Raw genomic sequence first — 22,079 nt, 5'->3', positions numbered from 1 at the left:
ATACGTTATTAATTAAATTCGATCATCAAAATACAATCGATATCCAATATTCTTACAGAGTAATATGATCAAATTATTTTAAAAAATATAAAAATATATAAGTTGAAAATCTTTTAAAAATTATTTCAGGATACAAGTAAGTCAAAGATACCTGTTGAATCCAACCATGCTCGTTAATTCTTCCCTACTACATTTCGCGAATAATACACCACTTGTCTACTTTATGAAAAGCTAATTCTCAGGATTTATCACACCTCTTCCAACCCACTATTATAATTTTTTCCACCTCTCGAAACCTCACTCTCGATCAAAATTCAACCCCAACACAGCGTTATTTTCACAGCGAAAATTCCGTATTACAAAATAACATCGTTCGCCTTCGCGACAAAACCCTATTACATTCGTATCTCAGTCAAGGAAAAGAGAAACTTCATCCTCTACACGGAAGCTTAGGTACATAGGCATCGGTACAGCACAACGATGTTGGCTTAAAGGTTAAAATTAAATCATCGGCTTATCGTCCGGGTTTGCGACACGAATTACTGCCCTATTCTTTAATTTCGTTCGTACACCAGCATCGAAGAAAATTCTAACGAAATGAAGAAACGAAAGGGGAATCCAAAGTAAAGAAAAACTTATCGCGAAAACTTTGTTTTTCTTTCTTTTTTTCTCCTCCTGTTTCCTTTACGCCGCAGAATACCCCACATCTGTACTACAGTAGCAAACGTAAAATCGTCAACAGAGAAAACGAGCTACTCAGGCAGAGCGAACTAGAAACGAAATCATTTTTGCCATATTGGATAAAATAAACGCCTCGCAAAGAAAAGAAGAAGAAAATTCTGCTGGTAAACGGCTAAGTTACGTCACATTCTATTATAACGTCATTTTCAAATAAAAGGATACAACCGTAGAAGAAGAAATGGAAAAAAACATTTGTCTGAAAGTGACCGAATACCATTTTGAAAGTTTTTTTCCCTCTTTTTTTTCCACAATGAAATTGACTCGAGGGTATTAAGTAATTACCAGAACCAGATATACAATTACGTCGAGTGAACTAGCGATTTGAAGGTTGTTTTATTGCCATTGCTTCCCCTCATTCAACTTTTGGAATTTTTTTTTTTTGGTCTTGGATAGAGTAAGAGTTTTTTTAAAGGAAAATTTTTTCGATTGGCCACAGATGAACGGTGACTTGATCTTAAAATATTAAAATATGAGAAATTATTTTCCAGTCATAGGGAAATGATATATGAACTGGAGAACTGGACAAAACTCAATCAAAAGAGTATGCAAAAATACATAAATTAAAATCCCATCAAATAGATCCAGAAAGCTTGACTCGAATCATTCAACAACTCTTCCACAAGCCACGACCTTCGTACAGACCTTTTCGCTCGTCAATAAAAATAATAAAGCTTGAAAAAAGATCCGAAGAAAAAACCTAAAAACCCGAACCAAGAGCAACATTACAATTTTATAGATACTTGCAAGACTAAAAAATTTACCAATTCAATAAAACCATTCGAAAAACGAAAAGAAAAAAAATAAAGCCCATTTCGACATCAGAATGTCTTCCATTTCAACTATTTTAATTTCGTCTTCTTCCAAGCAGCTTTGGCCTTCTTCTCGCAAAAAAAAGCACATCCGGGAAGAGCGCACCACCCCTTAAGCAATACGAGCATATATGACTAGCATCGTAAAAGCAGATTATCTTTGCAGGAAAAAAAAAATACCTGAAGAGTAATACAATAATGGAGACATTGAAGAGCTATATTCTTAAAAGGTGGAAAAATCCCTTAAGCGAGTCGTAAAGATTTTTGCAAGGGTTAATTTAAGATATGGGGACTCGGTGTTGGCTCGCCTCTAATTCAGCGAGTAGCAAGTAGGTGATACGAGCGCTCGGAGACAAACAAGCCGAAAAAGCAACTCCGCTAAGAGAATATCCGTCGATGAGTTGAAACAACATGTAAGCTAGATGAAAAAAAAAACTCGGTTGTAAATTCAATATGATGATATTAATAGACGAAGAATCCTTTTTGTTTTACATGGAAATCACATTACGGCGTTATTTGCAAATAATGCTAAAAAGGTGGCGGAATTGAGATCTACGATGTCATCGCTATTTTCCAAGACAACACCGGAATAGATAACATGCCACCTCTGGCTTCGCTTCTATCCATTTCCGTTATACTATATTACGTGTGTATTACATGTATATTTTTAGGTGAATAGTATTTTTCGATTTCGTACTGGATTTTTCCGCCATTTTATTTTCCTTTCGTATTTTAATGCAATATAAAATGGAAATGTTTGATAGAAAATGTACCTGAGGGTAATTGCAGTTTGCAATGTGCAGTTGGTTGGTTGAACGTCAATACCTATAATTCAAGTGTTCACATGCGAGGAGGACTCAGAAGATATCTCGGAGGAAAAAAACCACAAACCTACACGTTTCAGCTATCAATATTCGTCTTTGAAAAATCATCAAATATTAAAAGTTTATCAGTTAAACTCGGACACTTCGGAAGCCTAAATTTTTCAGTTCATCCGTAATCAAAATTTCATTACAATTTGATAAGTAGGACGAGTTCTATTCATTCAATAACAAACAATTCTTCCAACTCTATTTTTTTCGCCATCATTGCGAATGTTTGTTTTAGTAGCTGATTTTGAAATACTCAAACTAAATTTACAAATAATGAGAGGACATGATTCTTCTTCAATCACGTGAATCGATCTTGAAGAATAAGAAAAGTAAGTGAATGATTGCGTAGTACTTAAAAATTAGATACACTACAAATAATTCATGAGAGGGAAATGTCAACCAGAATTGAAAATGGATGAATTCTTGTTATTTTGAGATAAAGAATGTCGCAAAGAATAGATCGATATTAATTTGATTCATTATTAAATGAAAAAAACCCCTGCAAATTTCGAGCTTACTTAAATGATCACACTTTTTGTACTAACAAAATTTTTTGAGTGACGATTGCTGAATCATTTGGTGCAATTTCTTAAATAAAGTTTTAAAAAAATTAGGAATAGAGATAGGTATGGTAGTTTTTTGTTTTTACAAAATTACAGACAAAATTGAATCAACTCAAAAAAAATCCAATATTTTCGCTCCCTTGAATAAATATGTACCTACCTAACAATTTTTTAGAATCACCAACAAGTTTTTTAAATGAAGCATACGTTTCCAAAACGCACTAAGTCCAAAAAAATATTGATAAGAAATTCATGGTACTTAGTACAATTTGGAAATGTAGAAATGGTCCAATTTGGCTGATTTTTTGATATGTTGTAGCCAAGACCCTTGGGCACAACATATCAAAAAATCAGCCATTTTGGGCCGCAACTTTATGCTAGATGGTCTTGCAACCTCAGAATCTTTGAAAATGGACTTAGTGCGTTTTGGAAACGTATGCTTCAATTGTACATATTTCCAAATTTTCAGTGTTGTGCCCCCTCCATCCCCCTGAAAAATAAAGTACAATTTGTTTTAGCAAAAAAATAAATGAAGAGTGATATTCCAAAACTCGCTTTGTCCATTTTTATCAAAGTTGGGTTTTCAGTGGTACCTGGTAGATGAAGTATTAACTCACATTCCTACATCATCAACTTACCAAAATGAGGTGTTAAACTCACCTAAATAGCCAATTCACTAAAAATTTAAAAAAAATAATGTTCCAAAACGCGCTTTGTCCATTTTTATTAAAATTTTTTCAGCAGTATTTAGTGGATGCAATGTATACCTACACTCCTACATCATGAATCTACCCAAATAAAGTGCTAAACTCGCCTAAAAAACCAATTTACCCGTTTAAAGGGAAACTGTTTTTCCTCTCTCCTGAAAAGTTGTGAAAATGGACAAAGCGAGTTTTGGAATATCACTCTTCAAATGCACACCATACGAGTTATTTTAAAAATACAATTTTTTTGAACATTACATTAGGGTCATTATTCATTATACATACATTTTCCATGTCAATTCGACCAAAAAATGAGATTTTGAAAATTGTCTTTCGATTTTTCTCAAATTTTTTTTACAATGTCTACCCACCCAATAAGAAAGAAACCCGCAATCAGTTTAGTCCCAGCCCTTTCGGGGGGGGGGGGGGCTTCAATCATTTCCACATTGTCTCGAGGTAATCAACTTCAGCAACGCATACCTCCAAAGCTATGATACTTTGATCAAAACTGATTTCAGAATTTGAAAGAGCATTGCATTTTGAACTTTCTAAGTATTTTGAAATTTTCAAAAATTGAATATTGAACTTTCAAATTGAATGTTCAAATTTCAAAATGGCGCTGTAAGTGGGAGCTACCATTTAAAATCCAAAAAAAATTTCCATAGATGAACCTTTTTATGCTTTTTCGAAATATTCAATTTTCAAGATGGGATCTTTTAATTGAAGGGGAGCACCCCCTCCCCCAAATTTGGGCAAAACATTCAAAAAAATCTGGGGCATGTGATATATCAAATTGTATGTTTTTGGTGACGCAGAACACGAATATGACGTCAGATTTTTGATTAGACCCATCCACGGCTTCTGGAACCTCCCCAAAGGGGGTAAAAGTCGAAAAAGTGGTTTCATTCGTGTGACACATAAAATACTCGTAGTATGTTTTTGGTGACGCTGAACACGAAAATAGCCTTAGTTTTTCAAATTGACCTCACCCATGGCCCTCAGAATCTCTCAATAAGGCTATATTCGTGTTGAGCGATATCGAAAACATACTATTTCATGTGTCACACGTATGAAACCATTGTTTTGACTTTTACTCCCTTAAGGGAGGTGCTGGGGGCCGTGGATGGGGTCCAATCAAAAATCTGACGTCATATTCGTGTTCAACGCCACCAAAAAATCAAAATTTGTACTGAAAGTATAAAAACATTTTTATTCTTGAACTTTGAATTTCAAAATGTTGAATTTTTAGAAAATTTTTGAAAACCCGTAAATCCAAAACTTGTTTAATTTTTTCAATGATTACCATAAGTAACGGGTGTGGCAGAGAAACCGGACCGATTTCAAATTTCAATCACTTTTTTTTAAAAACAGCTAGACTCAAAATTTTTTCACTAAAATAATCTTCATTTCAGACTATTTTGAAATGCTGATGGCTCGTTTCAATAAAAATTATTTCTTACACGTGATGAAATTTAAACGCGCACCCTTATTTTTGACAGATTTTGTGAATCATTTTTTCAACTTAACAAACAGTTTTTGCAACATACTCGCTGGAATCGCATAAATTTCGGCTCTAATATTCGCCTTCAACCTCTGCCAAGGTGTATGAAAGGTTGTTGCACACACTCGCTTTCATTTAACCCCTTAAAAAAAATCGCCGACAGAGAAATCCGAGAAACAGGATGACCAAGCAAAGTCACTGTGCAGAAAGATGATGCGCGCGTCGAAATGTTTTCGAAGCGGGTCCAAGGTTTCTACCATTGTAAGGCACGTCGCGCCGTCCTACTGGAACCGTACTGAACTACAAATGACGTCTACACTTTGATTAGGGCATGTAACATCATCCTATACGCGTCATCAATCAACTGTGCTGTTAGAAAATTAAGGTCCGATATGCCAAACTGCGATTCTCATCCAAACAGTAACCTTGGAAGAGTGAAGCAGGTTCTCATGAATTATTTCTGGATCTGTATCACTCCAATGTATACTATTTTATATATTTACTTGTCACCATCCAGGTAAAAGTGCGCTTCATCCGTCATCAAAAGTTTGTTTGATGAAATTTCATTGTCGTAAATTTTGATGTGTCAAAAATAAGGGTGCGCATTTAAATCCCATCATGTTCAAGAAATAATTTTTATTCAAATAAGCCATCAGCATTTCAAAATAGCGTCCGAAATGAAGATTATTTTAGTGAAAAAATTTTGAGTCTAGCTGTTTTTAAAAAAAAGTGATTGAAATTTGAAATCGGTCCGGTTTCTCTGCCACACCCTGTAGTATAATTGTTTTTGAAATCAAAAAATTTGGACTGTAACAATTTTCAAAATATTTTGAGCTAATAAAACTACAACTTCCACAGTTCGCACTAAAAATAATTCTCAACTCTCAATTGAACTTTGTTTTTCAAAATTCAAGAAACTCATTTTGAAGTATTTTTTAATTTTCAAAACGAGTATAAAACTGAGCTCAATTTCTTTTTGCTGAAATTTTATTCACTTTTTTTCAATCACATGTAAAACTTAATTTGGTATTTTTTCGATTTTTTCCAGGTAATTTCGACTTCTTAACAATACTTCATATCGCACTCCTTCTCTCATTATTGCCAAATTCAATCCTTTCATTCGGTTTGCCCACCACAGCAGTAGATTATGAAACAGACAACTTCATCGAGTTACGACTCCATAACAAATTTTTTGTCGATAAAAGTTTACTCATAGAAGAACTTCTACAATACCATGGAAGCATCTATGCTCAAACCGTCGCCAGGCCCCCCGGTTGGGGTAAAAGTATCAATCTTCACATGTTGGAAAAATTCTTCGAGATAGAAGTAGACGAAAAAGGCAACCTCTTACCTAAAGACAAAACCATCAATGACAAGCTTTTCTTGGGAGGTACGATTGCTCCAAGTTCAAATGAACCCAAACATCTCGAACCTTTAAGAATATCGAAATCCTCGAACGCCACGAAACATCTAGGGAAACATCCAGTTATATTACTCAGATTGAAAAATGCCACAGGGAAAAATTACGCAGAAATGGAAACGAATTTAAAAGCTTGCGTCGTACAAGCATTCGAACGTCACAAATACTTGACGTATTCCTCGAAAATTACTAATAAGGGAAAATTCGAGAAATATTTGAAAGGAGATTTCCATTCCAAAGAGCTACAAAATAGTTTACATTTCTTAGGATTAAAGCTTTGGGAGCATTTCGGCCAATATGTGATCGTATTAGTTGACGATTACGATATCCCACTGGTCAACGCTTATTCGGAGTTCAAAAAAGAGGATTCGCGAGACTCGGACAAAATTAGGGAGTTGCTCAGGTACATGCTCAGTGCAGCCAGAAAAAGAACCAGTTCAGGTACTACACCTGCAGACAATAATCCAAATACAACCTTCCGAAATAGCTTAACTCTTGGTCAAGATCAAACCCTAAACACAGCTTTCCTCACAGGCGTACTTGATTTAATATTCGAGAATCTCAAAGAAAAACATTTTTTTGAATTCCTCAAAGTGCATACCCTTTTTGACGCACAGTTCTCGAAATTCTACGGTTTCACCGACGAAGAAGTGAAACAATTATTGACCAAAGTACCCGAAGGACAAGTGAACCCTTACACAATGAAACTTTATTACAACGGATACCCTTATACGTTCCAACGTCAAGAAAAACTTCATTTCTACAAATCGATCTCGGTAATGAGGTGTTTATTCGCAAAAAGATCAGAATACCCGCATTACCCATTCGAACTGAATATCGGCCTAATTCGCAATATTCTTTCATCGAATGAAATGCAAGAATTTGTGCAATCGATGATCGCGAATCGTAGCGAATGGCTGGGCGGTTACCAGTATACAACTTCGGAAATACGGATGAAAAGGACCATACCCGATGTGTTATCCGATCACCTGACGATATTGATATTTTACGGATTCCTAAGTTCTCGTAAACCTAACATAGCCTCGTACGATAATGATCCTAATGTTGGAATACCTAACATAGAAATGCGAAGTGTTTACGAAGCCCATCTATTCGAATGGGTGTATAATAAATTCAACACCACTACAGGAAATTTTCTTGCATTTAGTAACCTCCTGTACACGGGTAATAAAACAGAATTTGCGAAATCTTTACAAGAATACATTTCTAAAGCGAGTGAATTCATTCGAAGCAGCGAGTACAATGCTAAAATATCCTACGATGGTTTCATGCTGGCTTTGAAGACGTCGATGACCAATGCATCTCACGAAGCGCAGGATATAAAAGAAAATGGAGATACACGTGACATAAATGATATTCTTTTGACACCAAGACCGCATATGAAAAAAGTTGCCATAGCTATTCGCTATAAAGTGATCAACGAAGAGAACGATTTATCATCAGTAGCAGAAGCTGAACTTGGACAAATTAATCAAGAGTACATGAACGGGACTGTTTTGGAAACGATGTATTATCCCCGGGTTGAAAAATGTTTCAAAATAGGGATTGCCTTTTGTGGCGATAAGGTTGAGGTACGATTTGAGATTAGTGAAAAAAAGAATCTCACAAAGACCTTAGACTGAATTTGCAAATCTAGTCCAATTTAAACTTTTTAATTTGATTTTTCTGTATTCATGTAATCCTAAAAATACTTTGTGAGTTGTGATTACCCAAGCTCAAATGATTTCTTTCCCTATTTAGTTAGACTGGGCACCTAAATACATAGATATCAGTTTTGATAAGCAACGTATTCAGTAATTATTGAATTGATAAAAATAATCAGAACTCAGCTTTTCATTCCAACAAATATGTACCAAACTTTTACACATCACAATAATCATCATCGTAGTTACGAGTACCAAGTTCATTCGGAATCCGGCACAGAAATGAAGCTTTATCAGCCTAAAGTAGGTACCTACTAAGTAAGATACATAAATGATAACAGATAAGCCAAATTGAAATATAATTTTTAGTGTTCTCCACTCTCCCACAGAATATGAATTTCAACAAAGAAAAAAACCAGAATTTTTCTCATAAAAACAGCAATATTAAAAAGCAACACATTTGAAAGAAAAGCAGTTGGATTGCCTCTCTAGTGATGGAACTTTGATTTCGGTGACACAGTACTTTATTTTCACCTCTGTACGTTTTGGAAAAATTGAAAATGCGGTTATTTGGTCAAACAGTATTTTACATTACTTCCTCACCACAAAATCAAATTGATTTTTTTTCGTATTTCAACATTTCTAGCCATAAAAAGTAAAACCTGATTAGAAAATTTACACAATTTTTCAAAGCTTCTGGAACAGAGTAAGGCAAACTTTTTTTTTGAAAATGAATCAACTTTCAGTAGATTCAATTTACCTACTTTTGAAGAAAGCTTCAACTCAACTCATTTGAAACTGTTTTTCAGCTCTTTTGCTCAATTTTTTAAAATTATTCACCATCAAAAGGAAAATTTAATGCCACAAAACACAGCATTCAATTCGTTTTTTTTGACAACTTTGATTTCTTTTCAAGAAAAATTTCCACATCGCCACAAAATGGTAATAAAAGAAAGTCAAATGTTATGGAGGGGGTGGAGGTGATCTTTAAAGACTACCAAACTTGTATGGAAAATACATTGACTTGAACTTTTGAGCACTTTTACAATTTATCTTTAGAATAATTTGATTTTGGAGATTTGACTATTTCTAAATTTTCATGTCGAAATGGTATGCTAACATCTCATGCTATCCTTTAAATTCTAAAACGAAATTTCAATAAACCGGGCCGATAAATTGATTAAAAATGGAAATGTTTCCAAATTCAGAAACATCTCTTTTTCAAATTTCCAATTTTTTTAGTCTAGTATTTCCAAAAAAAAATTTATTCAAAATTTCTACAACTTTTTTATTGAGAATTTCTATAATCTATGTACTTAGTTTGTCAATTTTTTTCACAATTTTCCTTTTAGTCAACAATTTTCGAAAATGTCAATTTCCTACTCATTTTTTTTTCTCGATTTCAAAATTCCAAAATGAAACTTTTTGAAATTTAAAACTCTGAGATATCTGACCTCATTTCAATCCAATTTTATTGTGACGTGAAAATTTTTCCTTGTGAGTTACCGAAGTTCTCAAAAAATAGGAATAAAAATGTTTGAGTTAAAATTTTTCCTTTGTGAGTAATGAGAAAATTTAGGTGGAAATTAATAAAGATAATAATTTTGAGAAAATTGGAGGAATCCCCAATTCCCAAAGAGAATGATGACTTGATATCATTTTTTCCCCAGTACATATTTTCGTTGAACTTTTCTCTTCAAAATTTTTGAAATCAATTCAATGAATTATTTTGAGGCCTTCAAAGGAATGAGTACTTACTTTTGTGACAATCATGCACATGGAAAAAGAGTTGAAAGGAGTTGAAAGAAATTCGACCAAGCTCTTTGAAAAAAGACCGCCAAATCAACGCTTTTTTGAAGAAAAAAAAAGTTGACTCATTTTTAGAGTTCAACTCGAAAATAACTCTGGATTGAGTTGATGGGAAATCTTTGGCCAATCCTGTTCTAAAAACATAACTTCCTTTAAAAAATCCCAATTATACTTAATAAATATTTAAAAACAATAAAAATGATAAACTTTGAATGCACTTTCTACATCACTAATACAAACTAACATAATTCCAACCTAACCAAAAAAATATTTCATCATGTTGCAGCATATTCGAATCCTGAAAATGAAGAAAATACTTCTCATAACATCATTCCTATCACTGCAAAAAATTTCAACGTCCGAGTCTTCTCCCAACACGACACATTATGACACTGATGATTTCAAAACCCTGTTGCTAAATTATCCCAATCAATTTGTCGACAAATCATTGCTAATCCAGGAATACCTACAACTAATTAACGAAAATATCTCAACTTTGATCATTTTAAGACCCGAAGGTTGGGGGAAAAGCACAAATATAAAAATGCTACAGAATTTCCTCCAAGTTGAGGTGGACGAAAAAGGGCACCCATTACTTACAGAACACACCACCAACGATAAACTTTTCCTCGGTGGTGAAATTACTTCAGGATTGGGAAATCACAACAACCTGAGCCCATTAAAAATATCGAATTTTCCAAACGCTACACAACATCTAGGAAAACACCCAACCATACTCTTGCAGTTGAAAAATGCAACAGGAAACACTTACGAGCAAATTGAACTTGGGATTAAATCATGTGTAATGGAAGTTTACAAAAATCACGAGTACTTGATTCATTCGACGAAAATAACCAAAAAGGAACAATTTAAAAGCTATTTGTTGGGAGAGATTACCAAGACTGAATTAATCTCAAGTATACATTTTCTGAGTGAAAAACTTTACGAGCATTTTGACCAAAAAGTGCACATATTGATCGACGATTATGATATTCCTTTCATTAACGCTTTCATAAATTATTGCACAGCAGATTACCGCAAGGTAGGTAAATTACTGGGAAGCATTTACGAAAAATCTTCGAGAGAAAACTCTTATCAAAAAATAACATTGTATACTGGTGTATTTCCAATTGAAACAAACGTGCAAGTTTATTATAAAGAAGAACACTTGATACAACCTCCATTCAGCGAGTTCTTCGGATTTACTCGAGATGAAGTGAAAGAATTACTCGAAAAATCATCGATCACAATTGACCCAGAACAACTGGAGACTTGGTATGGTGGTTATAACGTTGGTGGAAAAAAGAACCATTATAATTGTCGATCTGTGATCAGATTTTTAGTCCATAAAGGTGTCCTGGATTATTACGGACCAGCCGTTAAGATAGACCCACATATTAAAAATTTGTATCCAAGCAAAAAAGTCGATATTGCCCAAAATTCATACCACGAATCAAATTCCATCAGTGTACCTTCTATAATGGCGGAATGTATGATGATAAAAAAGACTCAGAGCTCATACAGAATTCCAATTCTTTTTCTACTTAATGGTCATTGTATACGTTCCAATGATGAACACGAAGCTCACAGTTTTGGACGCATTCAAGCCCTAGATTATCGTTGGTCTTCTAATAATTTCCTTCTAAGAGATATCTTATTTTACAGCGGATACCTTACGACAAATGCAATTCCATCACAACAGAAAAACATTAAATATTTCCATCTTTCTATACCTAACAACGAAACAAAACATTTTTACCAAATAAAAGCATTGCAGTGGTTATGTCACACACTTCAAATAGATGCTGATGAATTACATTCCTTCGTCCATCTTCTATCCACAGCCAAGATAACAGAATTCCTAAAAACATTACAGAATTTCATACGCAAACCCTCAGTTAGACAGACTTTTGATTCTGGTGCCCAGTCAGAGTTGTACCACAGTTTTTTGATATCATTAAAACACGTGTTATCGACCACCCACACAACTGGCTATGAAAACGATGGCCAGCTAGAAAAAACATACGTTTTGCAAGATCATCTTCACACCGTCGAATATGAAGTTATATTTATTCCGCAGCTGGACCAAAGTGATACTGCCATCATTCTCAGGTACGAGTTGGAATACATAGGAGTATTGAATTCCACAGCTGAAACAGGGCTCAAAAGAGTCCAAGAGCTTAGCAAGAGAATTGATACAAAAACACTTTCCCATTTGAAAAAGATTATTAAAATTAGTCTAGCATTTTATTATGAAGATATGGAATCACGATATAAAATTGATAATATATCATCTTGAAAAGAACATTTTATAGAAAATTTCTTGAAATTTTGAGAGGAGGGATAGGAGTAAGGATTCATACTTTAAAAATATGAGATCCAGATTTTAAAAAACATGGTACTTTCAACTTTCGACATATTATTCACAAACAATTTTTTTTTAAAGTTACAAATGAGAATAAAAACGAAAAAAAAAAAAAAAATAGAAAATGAAAAGATTGAAATCTTAAAATTTTATAGATTCAAGTTCTATAATTTTTTGAAAAAAAAGTTCAAAAAACCCACACTTCTTATAGATTGAAAAAAAAAAATAAACTTTTCAGACTAAAGATTGGTTTTTAAGCAAAATCTCATAAAAATTGACAAAACAATTTTCAAACAATTTGTAATTTTTTGTCAGATTGTAAGCAAAGTTTCAATGAAGTTGAATTAACCACCTGGTTAGTTAAGAGGAGATAATTTTCAAAAATTCTGATATTGGTACCTTTCAAAAAACTAGTACATCGAGGAAGCATTAGGCAGAGTGTCGTTTTGATTGGTTATGCTCTGTATTGACCTGCATATTCTCATTAACATGAATCATGATGAACGAACTCTTCATTGGCCTAACCTACCTAAACCATAAAAAGCCTGATAAGCACTGAAAGAGATAAAAAAAATAATATATCAAATAATTTGTTTAGTATCTACATGAAATTGACGAAATGTCTTTCAAATAAATTCAATTTGTTCATCAGAAGTGCATTTTTCACAATTATTTTATCAAAATGAAGAAACAAAGCTCAAAAGTAAGTTTCTACGGATAAATCAGTGAATAAAATCAAATCATTGAGAAGAATAGGAAAACTGACTTTCCTTTTCAAATGCAGTAACCAATGTAAAAAAATTCTGAAAAAATGATCACATCCTCCCATAAACTTTTTTTCCTCATAACTTATAAAAAATTGGAAACACACAAAAACACATCATCCCATCCTATTGCCTTGTTGCAGGGATACCAAGAATGAAGAAAATGTTCCTGATTAGTCTCACTTTTATACTGATACAGTTGAGAATCATCAGCTCAAATTCTCTTCTGAACACTTTTGATACAGATGATTTTGAAACACTTCGGGCACAAGATGACCTTTTCGTTGATAAAAGCTTATTAATCAACGAGTATCTCGATTACTTGGATAACTACACTGTACCAATCCTTGTCAGACCAGAAGGATGGGGCAAGTCTACGAATTTAGACATGTTGAGAACATTTTTTGAAATAGAAGTTGACGATAAAGGCGAACCATTGCCAATAGAAAAACGAAAAAACCCCATACTATTCACCGGTGGAGACTACATTTTAAGTTCGAATAATTTAAAGAAGCTAGAACCTCTGAAAATAGCAAGTTACGAAGGGGCAATGCAGCATATGGGAAAACAGCCTGTAATTTTAGTCAAATTAAAGAATGCAACCGGAGATACTTTAGAAGAGGTGGAACAAAATTTGAAATTATGCATTTCGCAGGCGTTCCAAAGACATAAATATCTACTTCAGTCCACAAAAATCACTGATATTGTAACTTTATCCAGATATTTGGAAGGAAATTTCAACAGGACTGAATTATTATCCAGTATAGCCTTCTTAAGCGAAAAACTTCACAAACATTTTGATAGAAAGGTGCAGATATTGATAGACGATTACGACATGCCAGTAATTAATGGTCATATGTCATTTTTTAACCATCCGGATCACAGGAAATTTGATTTATTTCAGAAGATGGTCATCGATATGTACAATTACGCTTATAAAATGAATTCTAACCGAAACATTGGCTTAGTTAGCGGGGTATTTCCACCAGTCAAGACAACTAATTTTGTTCTTCCAGTTAATCCTGGACCACTCGATGTGGTCTTTAAGAGACCACCATTCACCCAATATTACGGATATACTCCGGATGAAATACAACAGATATTAAACAAAATATCGTTTCAAATAGATCCCCATAAGCTACAATCTTGGTACGGAGGTTATCGAGTTTTCGGCCCAGATAATTTTTACAACCTCAGATCAGTAAAAAGATGCCTAGCCAATAATGGCACCCTGAAGTACTACGGATCAGAAAGCAACGTCACAGAACTCGTTGACACAATTTTATCAAAAGATGACACGATGGAGACTGTACAAAAGCTGCTACTAAACGCATCAACCTCCTCACGTGCTCTCTGCTTCACCTTCGCAGACAAACAGCCACTGACTTGGGGAGACATCCTGCCTGGTTTGAGAACATTATTCCTCAGCGGATACATCACCGCTGAGAGAGATTGTGCATCTCCACCAATTTCCATACCAAACCAAGAAACAAGATCTCTCTTGGAGACCAAAGTAGTGCAATGGGTATCTCAAAAATTCTGCATAACACCTGAACAATTTTCTTCTTTTGTCGCTAAAATCCCTCAAGAACAAATATACCAATTCCAAGACTCCCTACGGGTATATCTCGACGCGGCTGCCAGTTTTTATCCTCTGAATGAAAAATCAACCCCAATATTCTACCCTCTTCTCATGATAGCTATAAAAAATGCATTATCGACCAGCCACTACATATCTTCACACAAACAACTGTTGGGACCTGATAAAATGAATGATACGCTGTTTTTGCCAATTCAGGGTCAAAGTGATGCTGCCATTTTCATCACATATAAGATAATCGCAGAAGAGCAGAATTTGAAATCGACTGCGAAATCTGGATTATGGGATATGTACTTTCGTCCTTATGACAGTCGTTGGAAACCTTTATCACACATTAAGAAAATTATAGAAATATGCATGGTTTTTTACAATGAAAAAGTCCATGTACAATTTAGTATCGAAAAATTTAGGCAAAGTTGATTGATGTGTGTTTGAGCTTGAGAAAAAGAAAAGTGAAAATGAACTTGGTGATTTTTTTTCTTCAAAATTGTTATGTACCATTTTATGAAGGTAAGGAAAAGAGAGTGAGAAGAGGGAAAGTATTGGTTGAGAATAGGTATTTAATCAAGAAGAATTTATCTGTACATAGTCAACAAAACTCACAATTAAAATGAACAGGAGTTGAATTGCTAAGCAAATAATGAGAGTAAAAATTAGCCTTGTTGTACTGCCTCCTTTCAAAAAGAATGATACTTAACAATAATTACGAAATAAATAAATAAATAAATAAATAAATAAATAAATAAATAAACAATCATGTAAATAAATAAATAAATAAATAAATAAATCAGTATCTTACCTTGGCCAAAATTAATTTTTTTAAATATTTGTAAAATTTCTAAATTCCAAGATCATTATTGCCAATTTCAAATAATCGAAAAAAATAGTGGAAAACTTATGTATGTACAAGGTTTTCTTAGTTGTTTGAAATTGGCAATAATGAACAAAAAAATTGGTATCACTGCGTTCCAAAATATTTTTCCACTTTCTGGAATCCACCTTAATCTGGTTGTTCAATTTTTCATCAACCTAATCAGAAAAGGCTTAAAATTTTGAACAATTTTATAAAAAATGCAAACAATGAAAAAACTGCATGAGATTAAAATTAGACCAAGAAAAGTTTTCAAAGTTTCAAAATTTTCGGGCAACTTTTTTTTCCAATTTTCATAAAAATAAATTTCAAAACGGAAAAAACTGGAAAAATTACTCAAAATAGAAATCGTTTCTAAGCGTTTTTATCGTGACAAAAACTTCATTTTTTTTAAATTTATATTTTGAGAAAAAAAATCCCAAATTCTATTTTGAAAATTCAGTTCACAACTGCTTTCCAAAATATCATGTAGTTGAATGGTCATAAGAGAATGACAAAGGTGAATTTGCCTTCAAGAGCTCTTAGGTTGGTATTTATGTAAGGGTTCAGACCCCCCCCCCTCCACCCTTCAATTTGTAAGGCTTCATCTTTTTTTGAAATTTCAATGAAAATTTTTTCTGTACACTGAACGTCGATTTTTTTTTTCATTTTCCAGCATGTTGAGCATCTCCATAAAAATTTTAACCTCCCCCCTCCAGAGATCGTATTTTCTAAGTACCTATAATAGTTTTAGAACACATTTGTAATTTTTTTCAGAAAAACAATTGAATTTTAATTTGTATTTTGGAGTTCTTGTGACTTCCAAGGTATGAAAAATCACATAGAGTATTTTTTTTTGACTTTCTATGACCTTTAAATTAACGTTTTCAAATTGATTTTTGAAGCTTGTACGGGCCCCAAATTGAAAAATTTCAATTCATTTGGAGCTTGCATGATCCTTCAAAGTATGAACAATCAAATGAATTTTTGAAGTTTGCATGGCCTCCGAATTACAGTATTTCAATTTGCATTTTGGAGACCAGATAAACAGGCAGACGACCTTGAAAGGTTCGACATGCAGAAAAATAACCTCTAGAAACCAGACGGGCAGACAGACGGGTCAATGACCTTGAGAGTCAAGACAAACGACCTTGGAGAGCCTGACAGAGGAGGGTTGCAGTGATTCAAAATATCTCAGCCCAAATATGGCATTAGATTTCGAGCAACACTCCCACAGCCTACACAAAAAAATCAAGAAAAATATAAATTTGCCTATTTTAATTATTTATGTATTTTTTTGAATATTTTAAATCGATTTAAAAAATCTATACAAGAAATCTAATCACTACTCTCAATCTAGCTTACTCGAATTTTATCAGTAAAAACCTCACATTTGATCGCCACCGAATAAGACCGTAAAATTCCTTCCTAAGTGATGATTTTATGAAAGCAGAACTGATAAGATTGATCGAACTACGTTATTCGTACAGAAAAAATGTTTGTTACATCTGCGAGCGAACGATTCGTTCAAAATACGACTCACACGATAATCTATCGCATACAATATTTGCCATTCTTCTGGGTTATGAATGGGCCTTTCATTAGTACAAGTAATTCGTGAAAGTGAATATTTAATTATTCAAGTAACACAAAGCTTTCACATAAATGAGTTCGTTTTGGTTGTTTGTGGTCGAAAACTGCAGCACTGATTCTTTAGCAATGAAAAAATACACGAAAAAAATCAATACAATTATTTTGTTGTTGATTCCTTTGTCCAACTGCGAGAATAATTGCTTGAATTTTAAACGTGGTTAATTGTCCAAGTAAGTGTATGATACAGAATATTTCATCATCTACATATCATCGTGTAAGATTTTAAAATTCGTGAGCCAAACACAATATAATTCAGAGTATGATCTCTATCTTGACTTTGAAAGAGCCAGAATTGCAATAAGGTACACAAATTTTTCAACATCATTCAATCTCCAGTTCCACAGAACCAATCCCATCCTTAATAATTCCAATTCTGTTACAGTGTTAATCTTGCTGACACGATGAAAATATCTCCAACCATATTCTTGATCATCTCATCAGGATTGGAGCACATTTTGGTACTATGTTTCAACATACAAATCGACACAGATGATTTCAAAAGCCACGTGCTGAGTAACGAGATGTTCATAGATAAAACCTTGTTCATCCGGTATTTCATAGAAATGTCGAAGAATTACCCTTTCGTAAAAGTCATCGTCAGACCAGAAGGCTGGACCAAAAGTTGCAATTTAAACATGATTGAAAAATTCTTCGAAATAGAAGTAGACGACAAAGGTGACCCATTACCAAAAGAAAGGACCATAAACCATAAACTATTTCTAGGAGGTAATATCACAAGTTCCAACAAATCCATCGAACTAAAACCTCTGGAGATATCGGAGTTTTCAAACTATACTCGAGATCATTTAGGAAAATACCCGGTGATTTTACTCAAATTGAAAAACGCCACCGGCAACAACTACAACGAAATCAAAAATAACATAAAATCATGCATCAGGCAAGCTTACCAGCGTCACGAATACTTGATAAATTCATCCCGGATAACGAAAAGGGAAAAATTACAAAATTATTTCACAGGGAACATAAGTTCGAATGATTTAATCGGCAGTTTGCCTTTTTTATGCGAAAAACTCCATCAACATTTCAATCAGAAAGTGCACATTTTGATCGACGACTACGATATACCAATAATCAGCGCTTACCTCTCGTTAGGAGATAAATCCAGAGGAGAATTCGATAAAGTACACGAGTTACTTTGGAATATTTACGACGACGCGTTCAAAGGAAATATTTATCGAGCAACAGGATTACTCGTCGGTGTACTCGTAATAGATCTGAATACATATCCGGATAATTTTTACTCGTTTATGACATCAGAATCATCACCCGAATTGCGAGATTATTTCGGATTCACTGATATAGAAGTAGATCCACTCCTAGGAGTAATAGGCATGCCAATGAACGAAGATCAGCGTGAAATGAGAACCTGGTACTACGGGTACAATGGTCCTCTAAGAGTCTACTACAATATGCGATCAATGATGCTCAGCGCATCTAATAACGGGACCTTGAAAGGATACCATGGAGCAGACGACGTCAGGACAGCACTTATTGAACGAGCAATTCTATCAGATATAAATAACACGCTGCAGTTACTCATACACGATCAGAATTACGGTAGATTGATTATGAAAGATTTCTACCACAGAGATGATTTCACTTTCAATGACACTAAGCCAATCTGCTGGTATCCATTGGACGTTGACAGAATACTGCAACAGAGCGGATACTTGACTTCGAATTACCACCTGCCGCCTGCATTAGTCATACCTAATAAAGACATGAAAAACGTATTCCAAATGAAAACTTTACAATGGGTAGCTGGTCGATTTGATATCGATACAAGTGAATTCCATTCGTTGTTCAGTCTGCTGGATCGAAATCACATGCATGAATTGAAAGACCGGTTTCTCAATTTTGTTTTCAATGCTGCTAATTTTTTCCTAACTGTTAGAAAAATCGCTAAACAGTTATACGAAAGCTCGATGGGTAAGCTGAAATATGTTTTATCGTCGTGTCCAGATAATGAAGTAGTCGAGGAAATAAAAACCTTGGCAATTCGTGTACAGAAAGTTTCAGAGAAAGTGCTCGAGTTCTCAGACAAATTCAAATTTGATAACATAAAATATACACCTAAACTTCAAAAATCGTTTTTTACCGCAAGTATTCCACTCTAAAAAATAATGACCACGTTACGTAATCTTATTACTTATTATTATTAGGCGATGCTGTGAATGGTGTTTTTTATTATCAAATACGTTTTTTTTTAATGTTGAAAATTGTGTAAAAAAGAGTAACAAGCAGTGAAAGCTTTCAATTAATTGATAAAATTAAGTCCAAACACTAACCAGGGTGGAAACTGTTTTAAATACTTATAGGATTTTTCTTGACGTTTACTGGATTTTCAAACCAATTTTTAAATTTTCCAGACCCTCTAAATATAAACAGTACTCAAATTGAGAGGGGGAGGGCGTTGGTTCAGTTTCGTAGAGAGAATACTTCAAATTTATTCAAGTCTGAAGTCACTATTTTTTGGATCCAAATGTTTCCATTTTCATAAAAAATGAATGTAAAATTACAAAATGTTGATTGAGAGATAAAAAAATTTAAAACTTAAAACTTAAAAACCCAGGTAGCCTATTTCTTTGTATTGATTGTAACTGAAACAAAAAACAAAAAACAAAACTGGCAATTTTGGCAAAAAGCATCGCTTTGACAATTTTTTCACTAACAATACAACTTTTTGACGATTTTGATAAAAACCAAGATTTCCTTCGCCAATTTCGGGGAGAACATATTTTTTTAGCAATTATGGTAAAACATAGGACTTATTTTTTTTCTAGGAATTTACGCCAAAAAATATATTATTTTGTTGTATTTTTGTCAAAAAATAGGGCTTTTATTTTGGCAGTTCAAAAAAACATAGCTTCATATACAAGCAAAAAAAAAAAACAAACAGGAATTTCTCAGCAATTTTGACAAAAATAAAGAATTTTTGCCAATTTTCACAAAAAATGATTTTTTGGCAATTTTGGAAAGAAACAGGACGTCTTTGGCAATAAGAGTAACAATCGTCATTTTTTGGATGTTTTGGCAAAGAAGCAGGAGAAAAGTAGGAAAAACAGGAAAATCTATTACACGAAAAATGAAGTGTATATCAATTCCAAAACCTGTACAGAGAACGATTCACGTCTCATTAACTAGGTTCCTTTGGTGAACTTGATTACTCTGTGAAAAAGTATAGGTATAATTTCCCAGGGTAAAGATTGAAATAATCTTACACAATGGAAAAGGTTAAATGGTATTAATTATTCGCTATAATGCAATATACACTATACACTTGTTGATACGATTAAACGAAGGCAATAAAGGTATCCCTGGCACGAGCAGACAATCGTGTTTAGGTATACGCTTTACCTGCGTACGGGATTAGATTCTCGTTTTTAGTACATTACATAGATACCTTCAGGAATTATGCAAAGGGTCACCCACAAATTTTCGATCTCTTTTAATTCGAAGAAATAAACTTCTATGTAGGTACGTGTATTGAGATACACCGCAGAAACGCAAAAAGTATAAATATACCACTTTTCGAACCCCTTGTGGTTTAACACAGCGAGAAGTTTTATTAGGTTCGTCAAAAAGCGATAAAGCTGTATATTTGTCGCGGAGATTTATTACTTTACTTCTATGTTTCATTCTTTCGAAAAAAATAGTATATAAGTATAATAAGTATAAGTGTATGCATACCACATAAATTTTTTTTGCAAAGTTTTTCGATGGTTGGTTATAATGGAGGAGAGGTAAAACTATAGAGAATTTCCGTTTCATTTACAGAATGATATCGAAGTACTTACTCAAAAAGTCACTGTAAATTGGAATAGTTTTAATGTAGTAAATGAAAAAAAGCACTATGGAGAATATTCGTTGGAAACATAATGAAACATACTTTTTCTGATTTTTTTTTCAACTAAAAATTATATCGTAAGTTTGGAAATTTTTCTCGGTTTTCATTTTTTTGGATTTAAAAAAGTGTACCGATAAAGAATTTTTTCTTAGGTAGATAGGTATAAGTGAGTATACTTTATTGTTATTATTTAAACGTTCCAAGTTTCTGAAATTTCAACATTTTTTCAAATTAGTAGAAATTTCCTACCTTTTTATTTGTAAAAATATTTGTTTGAAAAGCGTCGTCGAATATCTTTTTAAAATTTTTTCAAATGTTTGGAATTTTTTGTAGAAAAAAAATACATAATTATAGGCCAACTTGGGTAAAAAATACGAATGTACGTAAATTATTTTGCGATTATATTTTTTTGAAATGCCTTTAAAAGATTCGAGTAGATTTTTTTCATACCTTTCCTGTAAAACCTTAAATATGTAGCAGCAAAAAATTACACTGAAAAATACCAAAATTTTTAGCTGTTCCTGAAAATTAAAAAAAGGGGAAAAATGTTATTCATCTGGTACTCAAAATTCTTTCTCACTCTCAATTTCAGTTTTGAATCAAGACCACTTTCTTGCTCTTCCCATCACCAAAAACCCCCTTCTTGTGATTTAATATTTCATTCCAAGATTATAACAACTACACAACCAGCTTATCTTACGAGCCTCCCTAAAGATACATACGTGAAAACAACACGAATAAAGAGGATAAGAAAAAGGTAATGTTTCTTTAATAGGAGTAGGAGATGGAGATAATGCTGTCTATCATTCTGTATAGGAGAAGGATACGAATCCACCGACTTTGTATTATTCTCTAGTTCACGAATAATTAACGCGACTTGTATAAGAAAGGGGGTA

At 33.5% G+C, this 22,079-nt stretch overlaps 5 protein-coding genes across 11 annotated transcripts in view; 4 read left to right on the top strand and 1 right to left on the bottom strand.

The window, feature by feature from the left end:
- Positions 1-22,079, bottom strand: part of LOC135844022 (agrin-like) — a 394,772-nt gene that overhangs the window by 72,367 nt on the left and 300,326 nt on the right. The gene's annotated exons all lie outside the window — the stretch shown is intronic.
- Positions 2,601-8,339, top strand: LOC135844024 (uncharacterized). Its single transcript, XM_065362099.1, has 2 exons — positions 2,601-2,751; positions 6,239-8,339. Exons 1-2 carry the CDS (start codon positions 2,706-2,708, stop codon positions 8,251-8,253), a joined length of 2,061 nt encoding a protein of 686 aa, XP_065218171.1. The 5' UTR covers positions 2,601-2,705; the 3' UTR covers positions 8,254-8,339.
- LOC135844023 (uncharacterized) lies at positions 8,444-12,397 on the top strand. 3 transcript variants are annotated; one of them, XM_065362098.1, is made up of 3 exons: positions 8,444-8,577; positions 8,664-8,785; positions 10,370-12,397. In XM_065362098.1, exon 3 carries the CDS (start codon positions 10,388-10,390, stop codon positions 12,380-12,382), a length of 1,995 nt encoding a protein of 664 aa, XP_065218170.1. In that variant the 5' UTR covers positions 8,444-8,577; positions 8,664-8,785; positions 10,370-10,387; the 3' UTR covers positions 12,383-12,397. The 3 variants fall into 3 exon arrangements, with proteins under 3 accessions (XP_065218170.1, XP_065218169.1, XP_065218168.1); XM_065362097.1 differs by having other exon boundaries at positions 8,445-8,577; positions 8,664-8,812; XM_065362096.1 differs by lacking the exon at positions 8,664-8,785 and having other exon boundaries at positions 8,449-8,577.
- Positions 12,693-15,623, top strand: LOC135844025 (uncharacterized). Its single transcript, XM_065362100.1, has 2 exons — positions 12,693-13,151; positions 13,356-15,623. Exon 2 carries the CDS (start codon positions 13,367-13,369, stop codon positions 15,230-15,232), a length of 1,866 nt encoding a protein of 621 aa, XP_065218172.1. The 5' UTR covers positions 12,693-13,151; positions 13,356-13,366; the 3' UTR covers positions 15,233-15,623.
- On the top strand, positions 17,235-21,416 carry LOC135843925 (uncharacterized). Of its 2 annotated transcripts, none has more exons than XM_065361978.1 (2): positions 17,235-17,485; positions 17,698-21,416. In XM_065361978.1, exon 2 carries the CDS (start codon positions 17,717-17,719, stop codon positions 19,451-19,453), a length of 1,737 nt encoding a protein of 578 aa, XP_065218050.1. In that variant the 5' UTR covers positions 17,235-17,485; positions 17,698-17,716; the 3' UTR covers positions 19,454-21,416. The 2 variants fall into 2 exon arrangements, with proteins under 2 accessions (XP_065218050.1, XP_065218049.1); XM_065361977.1 differs by having other exon boundaries at positions 17,235-17,617; positions 17,698-21,414.

Source organism: Planococcus citri, chromosome 4 (genome assembly GCF_950023065.1).
Source record: "Planococcus citri chromosome 4, ihPlaCitr1.1, whole genome shotgun sequence".
Taxonomy (NCBI): Eukaryota; Metazoa; Arthropoda; class Insecta; order Hemiptera; family Pseudococcidae; genus Planococcus; species Planococcus citri.
The sequence above is the reverse complement of the archived record's forward strand: the minus strand, read 5'-3'. Positions and strand labels throughout refer to the sequence as shown.